Source organism: Vespa mandarinia, chromosome 23 (assembly GCF_050613455.1).
Source record: "Vespa mandarinia isolate Hongniang chromosome 23, ASM5061345v1, whole genome shotgun sequence".
In the NCBI taxonomy this organism is placed as follows: domain Eukaryota; kingdom Metazoa; phylum Arthropoda; class Insecta; order Hymenoptera; family Vespidae; genus Vespa; species Vespa mandarinia.
The window spans coordinates 736,858-755,000 of NC_140832.1; the positions used below are offsets into that span (position 1 = coordinate 736,858).

Here is an 18,143-nt window from a genome sequence, read left to right on the forward strand (position 1 = left end):
TCAAAGAGCACGTTTAAAAAATATATATATATATATATATATACATGTACATTTTTTTTCTTATTATTATAATTTTTTTTTTTAAAGTAAAAAATTGAAGTATATTTTTACGTGTACGATATTTTGTTTATTAGAAATGGTATTATATACATTCACATATATAAAATCTTGCGTTATTAAAAAAGAAGATAGATACGTATCTACTGTAACGGTTTGTTTAACATGAGAGAGTACTCGTTAACGCAGAGACAGAGAAACAGGAATGGAGTGTAGAGTAGAGAGAGGCAAGGAGAAGAGTGTATGGGAGGTTAGAGAAGAGAGAGGGGAAATATTTCGGAGGACTCGTGAAACTCAGGCCGACGTCGTTCAGCAGCAATTTCGGCAACACTCGAGACACACAGTGCTTTACTGCTGTGGTTGCCTCCTCTCTAACGCTCTAAACGCGGTTTGCCAGGATGCCATAGAATGGCACAGGATGATGGCATCCTTTCGTAAGTGGAATCCTTCGAGTGGCCATAGTAGAACCGATTTGTTCTATTTCCATTTCGTATCCAGTTCTTCTTATTTCTATTTTATATTCTCTATTTCTTCTATGAAGTAAAACTTCTTATTGGCCAACTTCTCTTCACTCGTTACATCTAAATATATGTAATGAAAATTTAAAAGTCTTTCCTTTAACTCTCTCTCTCTCTTTCCCTCTTTTTTTTTTCTTTTATCTTTAATGGCTCGAAAGAGTATTGAAAGGTTCGTATACCATTTCGTGAGATCTCATCGTTATATAAATCCAAGCTTTATTATTAATCGCTTTTGTAACTTTTCAAAATGGCTAGACTTTCTTTCTTTCTTTCTTATCTCTCAAAGTAATAAAGTTATATTTAACATGGAAACGAAGCAGCAACTATCGTGACCCATTCTGTTAACTCACGCGTACTAATTGCTAGATAACAATTAGTTGGTGAATCAAGTAATTGGGAATAGTAGACGCAAGGGAGAGCTCTTGTGTCTGTTAGTGTTTGTTCATTTACGATTGGAGTACCTACGTAATATTGAAAGGAAACAAGATAGAAATAGAGATAGATAGATAGACGGAGAGAGAGAGAGAGAAAGAGAGAAAGAGAGAGAGAGAGAGAGAGAGAGAGGGAGAAAGGGGAAAGAATTAGCAAAAGAATAAAAAGAAAAGGAAAAGAAAATAGAAAGAAGAATAATAACCCGATAAAAATAATTTACGACGATAACATGATCGTTCGTCTAATATACAAAGAGAGAATGAAATTAAAATGTCTCATAAGTGATGTCACATTTTACACCCCGAGGTGAACGTCCGAAAAGCGCCGTCCACGAATTATATCGCGAATCGTCTCGCATCGTTCCAAAAGACACACTAACGCATGTGTGTTCTATTCGAATGAGAGGAAAAACGAGAGAGAGAGAGAGAGAGAGAGAGAAAGAGAGAGAGAGAGAGAGAGAGAGAGAGAGAGAGAGAGAGAGCGTGTGCATTTGTGTATGTATGTGTGTGTGTGTGAGAGAGAGAAAGAGAGAGGATATATTTATACGCTAGACCCATGTGATTCATCGTTGCTTTTCGTTGGAAACGACTACTGCAAGTTCTACTCTTTTCCTATCTCTGTCTAGCTACTATCTACTTCTATGTATCTCTCTCTCTCTCTCTCTCTCTCTCTCTCGGCTTATCTTTATTTATCTTTTTCTCTATCTCGCTTTCCCCTCTTTTCTCATATGAAGCTAAAAAAACAATCGTTTCGAAACCGTGTTAAATTCATGTCACGACATCCAAAAATTCATTCGATTCTATCGACCTTGTCGTTTACATACTTCTCACATTCTTTTTTTCTTTTTTTTTTTTTTTTTTTTTTTTTTTATTTAACATTAAATTCATCAATAATTATTCGAATGCATTACTTGCATTGATATGCAGTTTATATAATTATATACGTATGTGCCGTATGCATATCGTGTCAGGGTAATAAAAAAATTAGAAAAAAGAAATGAAAGAAAAAAATGAAAGAAAAGAATGAAAGAAAAAAAGGGATTTTATAACGTCGATATAATTATGTAATAGAAAACGAATGCAATTTGTAATAGAAAAAGAATGTGTTTTGAGAAAAATGTTCGATGATATAAATAAAAGGTTTTCTATAAAAATAAATGAAAATCATTTATTTTTTCATCGTTTGGATATATCCTGGCTATATCCGTTTAGTTAATCCGAGGGGGAAAAAAAATAGAAAGAGGAGGAAAATAAAAACTTTATCAATATGATAATACGTGTATAATACAAGAGAAAATAAAATAAATAAAAGAAATGCGATAAAATTTCAAGTAGACGTTTTTAATAAAAATAGATGAAACCAGTCATGGTTGGAGGTTGATAAATTTAGAGACTTCTGTAAATACATGCATAATTTAAATAGATCTAGTGATCTAAATAAATTTCATGTGACCTCTCTCTCTCTCTCTCTTTCTTTCTCTCTCTCTCTCTCTCTCTCTCTCTCTCTCTGTCTCTCTCTGTCTCTCTCTGTCTCTCTCTGTCTCTCTCTGTCTCTCTCTGTCTCTCTCTGTCTCTCTCTCTTTTTCTCTCTCACTCTTTCTCTCTCATTCTTTCTCTCACACTCTTTCTCTCTCACTCTTTCACGTCATTTTGACCGTGGTTGACAAATTTAGTGACTTAGTTAAATATAACTAAATAGATTTAATGATCTAGATAAATTTCCAGTGTCTTTTCTTTCTCTCTCTCTTTCTCTCACTCACTCTTTCTCTCTCTCTCTCTGTCTCTCTTTTCATTCTAATCTAAATGCCGAAAGAACAATAAATAAAATCAAATCTTTTTCGAATCGTTTATTTTTTTAATTCTTTTACAGGAAAAAAAAAAAAAAAAAAAAAGAGAGAAAAAGAATTTTTTTTTTTTTTTTCCAATCGATCGGAGATAACGTCGTGTAGAAAATTATAAGTGGAATCGATGGCGATAGGTTCATTCATGAAAATACAATTTAATTCGTAATGTTATATGGCGAAAACGAAAAACGATTTATATCAACGACGCACTTGTTCCCGGTATATTTTCAAAGGGAACACAATTCGTGCAGCAACATCAGTACCAAAGCGTAAGGTAACAGTAGCACTGGCACTACCAATTGCAGTAGCAGTAGCAGCAGCAGGTGCAGAACGAAAAGTCGTGGTTACGTCGACGAACGGACCGACTCGACTCGATAATTATTAATATCGTAACAAATTGCAATCGGTATCTGGTTTCATGGATCACGTATTACTGTTTTCAGTCTAAATCCTCCGTTCGTTCGTTCGTCCGTCCGTCCGTCCCTCCTCAATATTTCGTTTTCCGTTTCTCGTTTACCTGTTTCTATTTATTCGTTTCTCTCTCCCTCTCTCTCTCTTTCTCTCTCTCTCTCTCTCTCTCTCTCTCTGCGTGTATGTGTCTCCCTCTTTCGTTATCGTGTTCGACTCTGTTGCATAATTTCTCTTCGTTTCGAAATGGTTTTCAACGTATGTACCTGCGTCTGGCAATTTGTTTCGAACGGAATTATGGATGTAAACGTTATTTCGACAAAACGCTTTTCTCTACCGTTACATTAATGTTCCTCGTAACTTTATTCCGTTCAAGATGTAATTAAAAAAAAAAAAAAAAAAAAAAAAAAAAGAAAAAAAAAGAAAAAAAGAAGGTGAGAAAAAAGAATACAAATGTAACTTAAATTTTGATTACTTCGACGGTCTACCAAAAAGGCAATATTTTTAATACTCGAGATCAAACGTTTTAATTTATTTCTCCCTTTTTCTCTCTCTCTCTCTCTCTCTCTCTCTCTCTCTCCATCCCTCTCTCTATAAGTAACATTTTTTGGCGTGTAAATATCTCATTCGTTTAATTTTCTAGTTGACCGATCGTTCGTCCCCAATGTGTATCGTCAATTTTTGCGATTCGTTAAGAGGGACGACAGCGAAACGCCTCCATAGTAATGATAGCCCTTTAAAGTTAAGGGGAGGGAGAGAGAGAGAGAGAGAGAGAGGGTTGCTAAGAGCGGAATCTCCAGGCGAATAATACACGTCGAATCCAATTCTAACCCTCCCAATGCAAATCGAGACAGCGTAATAAATCCGACGCTTCGATCTAATTACAGGATGCGGGTAGAGAAGGAGATCGCCTAATATCGAAGTGCTTAGAAACGATGAGTGCCTACAACAGTCCCTTTTCCGAGCTTTCCGATCGATTAAACCTTTATTAGATGACCTTTAAAATATTTTCGAATATTAGAGAATTTTTTTGCTCTTTCTTAATTAAAATAAAATAAAAAATGAACGTACATATGTACGATGAAAACGATTATTTGAAATTTCCATTTGAATTGGATAATAAATTAGAAACTAAAAGTTTCCCTTCGCTCGTGTTATAAATATCTAAAGTACTTCTTCTTTGATCTTCTTTCGTAAAAAAAAAAAAAAAAAAAAAAAAAAAAAAAAAGAAAAGAAAAAAAAAATGAAAGGAAGAAGATACACATAGAAGAAGAGGAAGAAGAATAAGAAGAAGAAGAATAAATCGGTGGTACGATCTAATACCAACCTCCCCTCGATGCAAATCGCGATCCTTTAACTAGCTGACGTTTCAGCCCTTCGCACTCGCCCTTCGTGATACCACAACTCTCAACCCCATCCTCCAAACGCGTTACTCCTTCCTTCGAGTTTACGCTCCGTGACTTAAATTAACCCCGTGTGGATCCGTCTTTCTTCTCTCTCTCTCTCTCTCTCCCTCTGTCTTCCTCCAACTCCAACTCCTCCTCCTCCTCCTCCACCTCCTCTTCTTCCTCTTCCTTTACCCTCGATCATCCCTTTCTCCGGATAACCGCTTACTAGAAACGGTTCATAAGTCAGCCACGAAAGCCGTCGGGAGTCTCTCGCTCTCTCTCTCTCTCTCTCTTTCTCTCTTTCTCTTTCTCTCACTCTCTCTCTCTCTCTCTCTCTCTCTCTCTCTTTCTCTTTTCTTGTTCGGTATGAATCCTCTTTATCGTCAAAATTTACTACGTCTATTCTAGATTTACCGGATATTCACTGATATATCTATTCATATCTACAAGATACTACGATTAGAAATTATTTATACTTATCTAGAAATTTTGAATCATGTTAAAAACATTCCTCCTTTGTTCTTCTCTCTCTTTCTCTCTTTCTCTCTTTCACAAAAACATACATTAATATATACTTTTTTTTATCGTTCTCGTTACAATTGTTCGTTGAAATTCAATGAAATGAATTTTGAGAAACTATGAATTTAGGGGATATTCTTTCGTCCTTTTACATGAAAGTTAAAATAAATTATTGAACAAAAAAAAAAAAAGAAAAAAGAAAAATTTCCTCGTTGTAACATCGATACATTTCAATTTTGAAATCAATTATAAATTCGAGAAATTAAATGTAATGAATCGAGATTATCTTAAATTCGTTAAAAAGAAAAAAAAAACAACGAAACTAATGATATATCCATTCATAATAATCCTTAAGTTAAAAAAAAATAAAATCCCAAATTGTCGGTGTCCATATGAATCAATTCTAAATCGTCCTTTCTATCTTCCTTCTATCTTTGTCTCTTCTTTTTCTTTTCCCTTTAAAAAGAAAGTAATAAAGAAATAAAGAAATAAAGAAAAAGAGACCCTTTCACGCGTTTCTCATTGCAAAGAGAAAACGATGAAAGGCCAAGCTAGCATGGTAGAGCAAACACAATACGGTCCCTAAGGGAAAGGGACGAAGAGCAGAAAATCTAGGAGGGCAAGTCGCCGTTAGATTTTCGTCGATGAAGGCTCCCTTCTGTCCCTTCATTTCCCCTTACTTTCCCTTTCTCTCTCTCTCTCTTTCTCTTTCTCTCTTCCATGTATAATACACACACACACACAGACACACAGACACACAGATAGATTGCACGCGACGTTCTTGTCTCTTTCTCTTTATCTCTCTCTCTCTCTCTTTCTTTCTAAGGGGGTGAGAACGGCTGGCCGGTTCACGGATGAATGTCGCCAGAGTTATAATTGCAACGAGCCGTAATTAGTTTTGGAAATTTAATTATTTCCGCGCGGCCGGAATGCGCGATAAACGGAGCCTCGGTGTCGGCCGTCGTTTCGCGAGAATCGAAAGCCGCCACCGCCAGTGGCATCGTAGTCACCCTTTCGCACCACATCTCATTCCACCCTATCCCACCCCATCCCCCATTCTACCTCCCTTCATCTCCCACGCAAGAGTTATCGGCTGACTTTTACCCGTAACGCGCGTTAATCCTCCCTATTTGCTTTCTCTTTCTCTCTCTCTCATACGCACACGCACATACATACATATACATAGACACATTATCTATCTACATATCTCTCTTCCTCTTTTTAATTGAGATCGAAATATTAGATTTGACTTTCGACGAACGATGGGAAACTTTATATATACTTTCTCGCATATTCGATCGTTATACGGTACGGTATAAAAAGTTTCTAATGGTTTTTTTTTTACGATTTAAAAGAGTGAAGGAAAAAGAAAACTAAAGTATTACTTTATTATTTAATTTCTGAAAGAATGTGAGTAATGGGTTCAAAAAAAAAAAAAAAAAAAGAAAAACGAAAAAAGAAAAAGAAAAAGAGAAAAAGAAAAAAAAGGAAAACAAAATCATTGGAGAACTTTTACCCCGACCTGTACTTAACGTTAACTTTTATATAGTATATATCTTATATCGAGTGTTTATAAGAGATCTCGTTCAGTTTATAAAAGCGAAATGTATTTCTATACCGTCGTTGTGCCCCGCTCGTTACGAGTGAACGGTGAGATTATCTCTAGTCTCTTTGCTCGATTACAAAATATTCTTACGTGCGTCATTGGTTCTACGTGGTATGCATATAAAACGTACCTCGACATATCTTTGGTGTATCATGAAACTCGATTAATCGAGTACTCGAGGAAACATATATATATATATATATATATTTATATAAAATATGTAACTTTCGTATTAATAATAATATCAGAAAGAAATCTCTCACACACGTATATATATATATATATATATATATATATATATATAAAATGCAACACGAGAGAGTTTGAATAATGATTTCCGAATCAATAATAATAATATAAAAGAAAAAAAAAAATAGGGGAAGGGAGAAAAATCGGTTTTAGATCGAATCGTCGTTTGTATACATACTTGGAAAAGAAGAATTAAGTAGAATGGAGGAAAGATTGGAACGTTTTCACGTTCTTGATAATGACGAAGGAAATTGAAAAGGGTAAGAAAGAACGAGAGAGACAGAGAGAGAGAGAGACAGAGAGAGAGACAGAGAGAGAGAGAGAGAGAGAGAGAGAGAGAGAACGCGTAAGGACACCGTGAAAAATTGATAGAGATCGAGAACCCTTAGGGTCTCTTGCAGTTACCGTCATCTTTTCAAATGGATCTTTACAAAAGCCATCCACCATCTAGCACTATCGTCGTTGTCGTTGTCGTCGTTGTCGTCGTCGTCGTCGTCGTCGTCGTCGTTGTCGTCAGGCCACAGCTTCTTCGCGTTTCAGCGAAAGTTTTGTTTGCCACGGTGATCTCCTCCTGTGCGTGGGCCTTCACAAGTTCACCCTTCATTCGTTCCTCCCCTCGTTCCACCTTCATCCTTCTCCCTACTCCCTTTACAACTTCCTCCCTTCTTTCCCTTCGCCACCGTACGCCACCGTCTTCGCATGAATCTTTAAGAGCAGTCGCGAGAACGCCTTCGATGCGATCTAACGGCCCTTTTGTTCGCCGCGTAGCCCTTACTAAAGGTTCGCTGCGTGAGATATACATAGACATATATATATATATATATATATATATATATATATACATATATATATATATGTATATATAGCTTTAGGAAATGCCATTCGTGCGATTGCGTTCCTACACAAGAAACTTGCCCTTTAGTAGAGAATCTACTTCAAATAATATATGATACCACTGGCATCCATGCCGTAGAAAATTAAGAGTTTTTAAAGGTTTCAAGAGAGAGAGAGAGAGAGAGAGAGAGAGAGAGAGAGAGAGAGAGAAAGAAAATCTGATATTTAAGGTAGAATTTTAGTTTTTTGTCGTTATTCAAGAAAATAATTCGCTTGGGAAATATTTAATGTGAATATTTTCTCTTGTATGAAAAAAAAAAAAAAAGAAAAAAAAAAAGAAAAAAAATACTTATAACAATGCAGACGAAAGATAATAAAATTCGTATGAAACCACGAAGTTATTCTCGGATAAAAATATTTTAAGTAGAATAAAAATAAAATAAAAAGATACAAAGGTAAAAAGTAAAATAATAGTAATTTTTCCAAGTTATCTTCAGAAATAAATTCTTCTTCTTCAAAAAAAAAAAAAAAGAAAAGAAAAGAAAAAAATATATCATCACTCTAAAGAGATCGGATCAAAGACCAGAATTCTTTGTACTTTAAAGTTAATTTAAGGAATAGATGAATCTCTCTCTCTCTCTCTCTTTCTCTCTTTCTTTATCTATCTATGTCCCTTTCTTTCTTTCTCTCAGAAACGATATTTTAATCTCGTCACTGGGCCAATGCAGTTTGCACGTGAAAGAAGAATTTTACGATCGGACGATCGAAGACGCGCACCGTCTTCTATAATTAAATATCCGTTCTCTTCCTATCGGTCTTTAGGTCCACGAGAGAAAGAGAGAGAGAAAGAGAAAGAGAGAAAGAGAGAGTGAGAGAGTGAGAGAGTGAGAAAGACAGAGACTGAGAGGCAAAGAGGATGGAAGGGAGGGTGAGAGTGAGAGAGAGTACCTTCCAGAGAGTCAAAGGAAGCTAATAGCTTTTAGACGGTTTCGTCTTTGCTCGAACTGAGAAATATATATACTTACACTTATATAGACACACATATACACAGATGTACATATATATATATATATATATATATATATATATTCTGTCTAACCTATTTTCTTCTTTGTTTCAGCTATTATGGCTCACTTCTTCTTCTTGGCTGCTTTCTTCTGGCTGAATACTATGTGCTTCAACATCTGGTGGACCTTTAGGTGAGTACCAGAGGAATCTTCTTCATCCTTTTAATATACTTCTAAGAAAATCGAAGATCATTATTCATTACATTAATACTCTCCCTTAGAATGCCATAACTGTTTCCCTTTATCTAATTTTTGTCTTTTTTTTTCTTTTTTTTTCTTTTTTCTTTTTTTTCTTTTTTAACACGAAATATTGGATCGTACAGTATTAAAAAAAAAAAGAAAAAAAAAAGAAGGAAAAGAAAAAAAGAAAATCTTAATATTCTCTAATTTAAAAACACAAGGAAAACAAATAAAAAAAATAAAAAAAAAAAAAAAGAATCTTTAAATCGTCCGTCATCGAAGGATATTCGCATTTAACACTACTCGCACAGTTATATATTCTAAGAAAATGCTTCCAGGCGAATCTTATTAAGGGAGCAACCAGAGAAAGAGAATGAGAGAGAGAGGGAGAGAGAGGGAGAGAGAGGGAGAGAGAGGGAGAGAGAGAGAGAGAGAAGAGTATTCATGTTGGAGGCCAGATCACGTTCGAGATTAAGTTCTGTTCACCGCGATAGTATGTGTATGTGTCTATATATGTGTGTGTGTGTGTGTGTGTGTGTGTGTGTGTGAGAGAGAGAGAGAGAGAGAGAGAGAGAAGGAGAATATCGAGGTGAGAGATGGGATCAAGATCACTCGGTCGACTGGTTAATGCGATGCAACACGGTCGCCATAACGGGTCCTCTCAACATCTCTCTCTCTCTCATTCTCTCTCTTTCTTTTTCTCTTTTTATATTTATTTTCTTCTTTTTCTTCTTTTTCTCGTCTCCTTTCTCTCTTCGTCGTGTGCTCCTTAAGATATTCTCGAATTCTCTGATTCATCTGATAGATAGATCTCGATTTAATAATAATAATAATAATAATAATAATAATAATAATAATAATAATAATAATAACAAATAATAATTAGTAATAATAATTAGTAATAATAATTAATAATAATAATAATAATAATAACAATAATAATAATAATAAGGACAAAACTCAATCATAAATGTTATTTTAGCAATCATGGTTATTATACGGTATCAATTTTTATCGGATACGCATGTAACTCATGGATTGGGTTAATTAAAACGACACAACGAAGATAATAACGAATCGTTATTTGTATCAGAAAGTATTCCCGTACACAAATTACAAATTTATACGTTTGCTCTTTCGATGTAATTATAATTTTCCGTCGAACTAAGGGTTGGTGAAAGAGGGTAGTAGCACGTGAAATGTGAACTGATTAAAAGTGGTAATAGGAGAATATTTCGTATAATTTATCATAGGATATATGATCGATACACCGATAATGGTGAAAAAATTTTTTTTATATCATTCCTTTCCTTTCGAATCGTATATCATTTAATTTCTTTAATCATCAATCAAACGAAGATTTGTTAGAAAAAGTTTTTTTTTTCTTTTTTTTTTTTTTTAGAGATCATCTTGATCAATCTAATTCATACTTATTACGTGTTTAAATTTATTCTTGAATCATTTATAGAGAAAGTCTCTTGGATAATTTTATGGATTATTTGATCGTTTTTCTTTTTGTTTCTTTTTTTTTTTTTTTTTTTTTTTTTTTTTTTTTTTTTTTTTTTATGATATTTATGAAATATGTTAATCAATAGCGTGGAGAAGAGTATAAAATTGATCGTAAAATGATCAATAAGAAATTAATTAAAATCTCATTGGTAGATTATCCAAGATAAGATAGATATTGCATTAGATTATAGGTTTCCTAAAGAAAGAAAAAAATTCACAGGAATTGCTAACGAGTGCAAATTTCACGTTTTTCTTTTTTTGTTTTTTTTTTTTGTTTCCTATTTTCGTTTCTTTCTTTTTTTCTTCTTCTTCTCTTTTCAATCGATACCTCGCGTGTGTCCCACGAATGCAGAGGACAAGCGTAAAACGTATAAAACGAAATAGAAGGGAAGGCGACATATGTATGCGTGTTATATATATATGTATGTATATATATATATATATATATATATATATATATAGGTATATACATAGATATATACGTGAATATACATAGATACGTTGAGAGAGAATATGCTCGCGGTTGAAATGTCAGCGACACGTGCGTGCGTTGTATCCACTTGTTGAAGTGTCAGTGACAGCACGTTCACGGTTAACCTTCCCTCCTCTCTCTTGCTTCGCTTTCCTGATTTTCGAGCTGGAAAATTAGCTTCCTCGTTATTTGCACACTCGAATACGGTGACTTCTTGGCCAGTATTCAGACGAAACTTATTGTTAGTTTAACAAATTTTTCCTTTCTTTTTTTTTTTTTCGTTTGTTTGTTTATTTGTTTTAATTATTTCATCAACGTCCTCCAATCTTTATCCTCGAGTTTTAAATTTATTCATTTATCTTTAATTAAAAATCTGAAATGATTCTGTGACAATTTATTTATTTCTTTTTTCTATTTTTAATTATTCAATTTTATTAGTCGTTCTTTTTTTTTTTTTTAATATAAAAAGTCTTTAAAAATTGTTTTATTGGCACGATCATTTGATCTTTCATGTAAGAAAAAAAGCTGAAATAATTTCATAATATATCATCTAGAAGATTCTCAAGGAATTTATGAAATCATGTTAATTAACGGCTTATGCAAGAGTACGAAATTATCAATGAAAATTTCAACTCATTCACCGTTATGTTATATTACTCACGTGAGACTTATAGGCTCTATTATGCATAGGTTCTTTTTTTTTTTTTCTTTTTTTAAATAGTTTCACTATAAACGAGTTCACACATATCTCTCTTTCTCTCTCCTCTCACGCGTTTAAATACGTTCTGAGAAATCATTAAATTACCTAACGTACTTACTTCCCACGGTCGACGAGTACGTTCGAGAGAAAACGAGAATTATAAGAGTGTTATAGTTAGATACGTGGCTGATGTTAAATGAATTTTCACTTTAAAAATTACCAGTTATATTACGTATCAAAACTTTATTACCAGATATATATATATATATATATATATATATATATATATATATATATATATATATAATGTATTAGTAATAATTGATTAAATATTTTTTCAATGATTTTTCTATAAGTAACACGAGCGTTCAATACCCTTATCTTCTAAGATAAATATATAAATATATATATATATATATATATATATATATATATATATATATATATGTATCTATGTACAGAGGAATATAATATTAATCGAATTATAAAAATAGATTTGTAAGACGTCTCTACTATCGACAGTTTCTCTCACTGGATTATTCTCATCGATGCCAAGTGACCTCGTTGTAGGAATCTAGGTTAGCAATGTAAATTTAGAAAATGACATGTTGTATCAAATTAATCAATGAAGGTACCAAAAAGTATTCCATTTGAGATTTAAATTCTATTTAGGACGATTAAATAGAAAGATTTATTTTTGGGAAAACAAATTTCGTTAACTTAACAGGTGAAATTCAACAAAGTTGACTTATACTAATGGTATTGGACTAAACTAAGAGACAAGGGATAGAGAAGTTAACGAAGAAAGTTAGCCAATGAAAGAGACAGAGAGACAAACAGAGAGATAGACAGAAAGACAGAAAGATAGAGAGAGAGAGAGAGAGATTAGTCCAGTTGTTAGTAGTCTTCGAATACAGAGTAACGCGTTAATCGTAAGCAAATGCGGGATACCTAGCATGATGGTAAACCAAAAGCAACGACCGCAGACGTGACGGTTGGTCGACGACTAGTCTAGTCTAGTATAGTCTAGTATAGTCTAGTGTAGTCTAGTCGTCTCTTCTCTAAGTCTTACTTCTATTACTAACTACGTTTCTACCTAGCTAGCTAGCTAGCTACCTGACTCCTCTAAACTATATCTAGATCTATTCTATGTAACAGAGATACCGAAGAAGTTTCTACTATTCCAATGTCCCTATATCCTAATCCAAAGATCCACTTGGTCCTAACGTTATATGTGCGTTTCTTCTTCAACGATAACTACAAATCCCTCGAATGGTGTTTCGACTCGAAGTTTAGCAACGATTCTAATCGGATTTCCTATCTATCCGATTAATACCAAACATTTTAATCAAGGATATTTGTGAGTAATAAAAAAAAAAAAGAAAAAAAAAAAAAAAGAAAAGAAATGAATTTATTCATTTTCATATTTTATATTTTTTCTCTGTTTTTCTCTGTTTTTCTTTTTTTTTTTTTTTTCTATCTACTTGCGACATTTCATTTTCATTTTGAACGTATTTTCTAAACGTGTTTTCTAAATGTTATAAATTATAAACGACACTTTTTTTTTTTTTTTTTTTTAATATCATATACAATTTTTAAGTATAAACAAAAATTTTTTTCACTCCTTTTATTATTATCATTTTTTTCTCGTATTCTTCTTGTTTCGAAACGCTTCGTATATAGTACAGTATTTGTATAATTAATGTATCTTTTATTTTTTTTTTTTTTTTTTCTTCTTTTGCACATATAACTATCGTACTTTATTGTATACTTGTTACTCGTAAAGCTACTATTGAATACTAGATGGGAAGATAGCAAAAGAGAGAGAGAGAGAGAGAGAGAGAGAGAGAGATAAAAAGAGAATTTCATTTTATTTCTTCTTATTTTCTTTTCCAAGATCGCAGGTTAATGACTTTCCTCCAACTGGTTTCTTTTCTTACTACGTTCCGCTTCTCCTTTCTCATTTTTCCCGGCAGAACCGCTCGTTACGCGTTAGATAATGCATGCAAATTACGTTAGCGTAACGTGACTACCGACCGTGGAGGTTCTCCCATGCCGTTTTCGACGCTCGAACCTATGCTAAACGTTATAGTCTTATTCTTTACTGTGAAAAGCTTCTTCATGGTATTTCTTACGTCAGACAATTCCGCAAATACTATTCGTATATTTATATATATATATATATATATATATATATATATATATATATATATATATAGGCATATGTATATATAATCTATATGTATATATAATATATGTATATATAATCTATAAATTTCACAAAATTCTCATCTTCCTTTTTCTTTACAATTATTGTATATACTTTTATTGGACCATTTAAAAAGGACAAGATATATAATTTAAAGATCTATCTAATTTCAAGTCTCTTTTTTTCTGTATTTTTTATTTTTAATTAAAAAATTTTTAACATTCCCAAAGGAAGTAAACAAAGATCGCAACATAAAAGTTAAATGTATTTACGTCAATTAATAATACAGAAATTTTTCAATCGATATTTTTTTTTCTTTTATTTTTTTTTTTTAATTTTTCTTTCTTTTTTTCTTTTTTTTTTCTTTTTTTCCCTTTTTTTTCTTTTTGTCGAATTTCTTTTTTCTTCTCCCATCATTAAATCTTTGAAATATTTAATTAAAACATATGAATTATAATTCCGTGCTTTAACGTATTATATAAATTGTCGTTCTGTATTATTTCGTAGAACATGAAATCTTGTGTAGTAGCACGTCGTTTCGAGTACAAACTTTCGACGAAAAGACGAAGGGACAAATTTCGCCCACGTAAAGATAGACACGACACGTTCCGCATCTTCGCGACAGCGCATCGGCTCTGGTTTTACCAAGATGCATCTTACTGCAGCTGTGGTGTTAGAGAAGCATCAGATAATTCTCGATGCGTATCGTGCGATCCTCGAAATATGACTAGAATATTTCAAATATTCAAATTGAATTTAAAATCTTAACGATTAATTTTTCTTTCTTTTTTATTTGTTTTATTTTTTTTATTTTTTTATTTTTTTTCGTTAACGCCTAATTCGAAGAACAAATTTTTCTAAAAAAAAAAAAAATTCTTAAGATAAACGTCGATTCGTTTTTTACTTTTTATTAATCAAATTTTCTTTCTCCTTTTATTTTCTTCCGAGAAATTCAAAGAAGAAATTTTTATAAAAATGTTTCGAAGGAAAAATCAACTCGCACTGTTTCGCGTACGATCTTCGATCGCCGATCAATCCGATCGATCCGAACTATGCCGACGAACTTGATCTCTGAAGTATAGAAAAAGTTGTCCGACCGTACCGATGAGAAAGAATGCGGGTATACTACTTCGATACTTGAGTACGAAAAATTCGACTTTGCTTCAAGATTTTATCCAGAATATTATTGTATCGATATATGCTGTATAAAAAAAAAAGAAGAGAAATTAGCAAATTCATCGAAAATTAAAAAAGAAAAAGATTATCGGTGGTAAAAAAAAAAATTTCTAATATTTTGTCATTGAAATAATCGTAAACAATTAAAATCAGAAATATAATAATATCAATTTCATTATTATTCTATATTATAAAAAAAAAAAAGAAATTCTACAGCAAATTCATCAAAAATTAAAAAAAAAGAAAAAAATAAAATTATCGGTGGTAAAAGAAATATTTCTAATATTTTGTCATTGAAATAATCGTAAACAATTAAAAGCAGAAATATAATAATATCAATTTCATTATTATTCTATATTATAAAAAAAAAAAAAAAAAAAAAAGAAAGAGAGAGAAATTCTATAGCAAATTCATCAAAAATTAAAAAAGAAAAAAAAAAAAGGAAAAAAAATTATCGGTGGTAAGAAAAATATTTCTAATATATTATCATTAAAATAATCGTAAGCAATTAAAAGCAGAAATATAATAATATTAATTTCATTATTCTATATTATTAAAAAAAAAAAAAAAGAAAAATTCTATAGCAAATTCATCAAAAAATAAAAAAGAAAGAGATTATCGGTAATAAAAGAAATATTTCTAATATTTTGTCATTAAAATAATCGTAAACAATTAAAAGCAGAAATATAATAATATCAATTTCATTATTATTCTATATTATAAAAAAAAAAAAAAAAAAAAAGAAAGAGAGAGAAATTCTATAGCAAATTCATCAAAAATTAAAAAAGAAAAAAAAAAAAAGGAAAAAAAATTATCGGTGGTAAAAAAAATATTTCTAATATATTGTCATTAAAATAATCGTAAGCAATTAAAAGTAGAAATATAATAATATTAATTTCATTATTATTCTATATTATTAAAAAAAAAAAAAAAGAAAAATTCTATAGCAAATTCATCAAAAAATAAAAAAGAAAGAGATTATCGGTAATAAAAGAAATATTTCTAATATTTTGTCATTAAAATAATCGTAATCAATTAAAAGGAAAAATATAATAATATCAATTTCATTATTATTCATTTATGATAATCATCTCTATCATACTTCCTGTATCATTCAGACTTTATCTTATGGTAGGAGGAAGAAAAAAAAGAGAAAGAGATAAAGTAGAGGTTTTTTTTTTTTTCTTTTTTTGGAACAGTTATTTAATTCGACTATTAGAGACTCGCGATTTTATCGTTGAACAACTTGCAGATATGCTCGAGCGATTTACAAATGTTTTCATTGTGTGTCCTGAAAATAATACGCTCGAATAAACCTTAGCTCGAGTCGCTAATTATCACCGAAGAAGAAACGAGAAAGAGAAAATGAGATGGATTTAGAAAGAGGTGGAAAGAGCAGAAATAATAAAAAGAGAGAAAGAAAAAGACGAGAGACAGAGGACAGAGAGAGAGAGGGAGAGAGAGAGAGAGAGAGAGAGAGAGAGAGAGAGAGAGAGAGAGAGAGAGAGAAAAGACGCAGGGGACATTTTACCGTTATTATTCCACTAAGTGTAAGAGAATTTCTTCATCAGAAAAGCCTCTCAAGTAGTGGAAAGTGCATGAAACGCGAACAGATATAAAATTACGTGGATATTAGAAAGTATAATTATTATTTCAAAACGTCTGTTTATATATCTCTCTCACATCGATAAATTCGTACCATCGAATCGTTATCAATTTAAAAATTAAATCGATTAATTAAATAATTATTAATACAAATGCATTAGATTTTTTTGTAGATTTTTTCTTTTTCTTTTCTCTTTTTTCTTTTTCTTTTTCTTTTGGTCACAATTTTTAAAAATAAAAATATACTTGCTAACAAGTATTAATGTCTGACGTAAGCAATTATGATAATGGAATTATTCTTTATCGTTTCTATCACGAAAATGAAATTGTTGAGTTATAAGAGTAATGAAGTAACAATTGTTAATTAGATGAGTACAATCGATTTGACGATTGATCTCAAACATTTTTTAGATGTTTTTTCTTTCTTTTTTTTTTTTCTTTCTTAATGGCATTTAAAGAAAACGTGAAAAATATTCTTTCTCATAAAAGTGTTAAAATCATTCATCGAAAAATTATGACAATAAAATTTCTTATATCTTTTATTTACATAAAGTTATGCAGAGACATCGATTTTCTATAAAATCGAGTCGACATTGGTGTTATATTAAAATATTACGAGAAAAATAATCGTACGGAATAGAATCTAATACGATCTAATCTATTTAAAGAAATAGAATATTTATCTATTTTGGTGAGAAAGAACTTTGATGTAATAGTGCTTTGAACTCTTGGAATTTTGAGATAAGGTCATTCGTGCATCGAGGCGTAATGCATTCCATCCACGTAGATGCACTTTATATGCAAGTTTCGTCTCTAGTTGAACTGCCGAACGCTTTATTTCGAAAATTCCACATTCCTTCTCACGAATAACGGGTTCGTAGTTCGTCGTCCTCGACCTCGTCCTTTTCTACATCATCATCCTATTCCGTACTCATCTAAGAAATTTTCCCTCGTTGCATCGCTACTAAAAAAGGTGCAGCTTTACGTTTCCCCGTGTTTTAATAAATACGTCCGGACAACTTGATAACTCTTAAGTAAGGAAAGAAAAAGTAGAAAAAATAAAATAAGTAGATAGAAGACGCTTTAAAATGGATAAAAGCTTAAAGATATATATGTATATATATATCAGACAAGTTAAATTATTAGGATAAATATGATTGGATTAAAATCATTAAATATATTCTCTCATTACTATATAGTTTTCTTATTTAATATAGAAAATAAATAACTAAGTATATAGCGTCTTATCTAATAATCATTATCAATCTTTCCAAATGATTAAGGTAAATGTGATTGGATTGGAAGAATCAAATTTGTCTTTCTAATATTTTTTTTTCTCTTACTTGACTTTAGAAAATAAATAACTAGATA

The 18,143-nt window shown here is 31.6% G+C and overlaps 1 protein-coding gene across 1 annotated transcript in view; it reads left to right on the forward strand.

Moving 5' to 3' along the window:
* mthl1 (adhesion G-protein coupled receptor methuselah-like 1) overlaps positions 1-18,143 on the forward strand; it is a 98,116-nt gene that overhangs the window by 38,754 nt on the left and 41,219 nt on the right. The window contains exon 4 of the mRNA XM_035872508.2: positions 8,975-9,053. Within this exon, the coding sequence (XP_035728401.1) occupies positions 8,975-9,053 (79 nt within the window). The remainder of the gene's footprint in view (positions 1-8,974; positions 9,054-18,143) is intronic.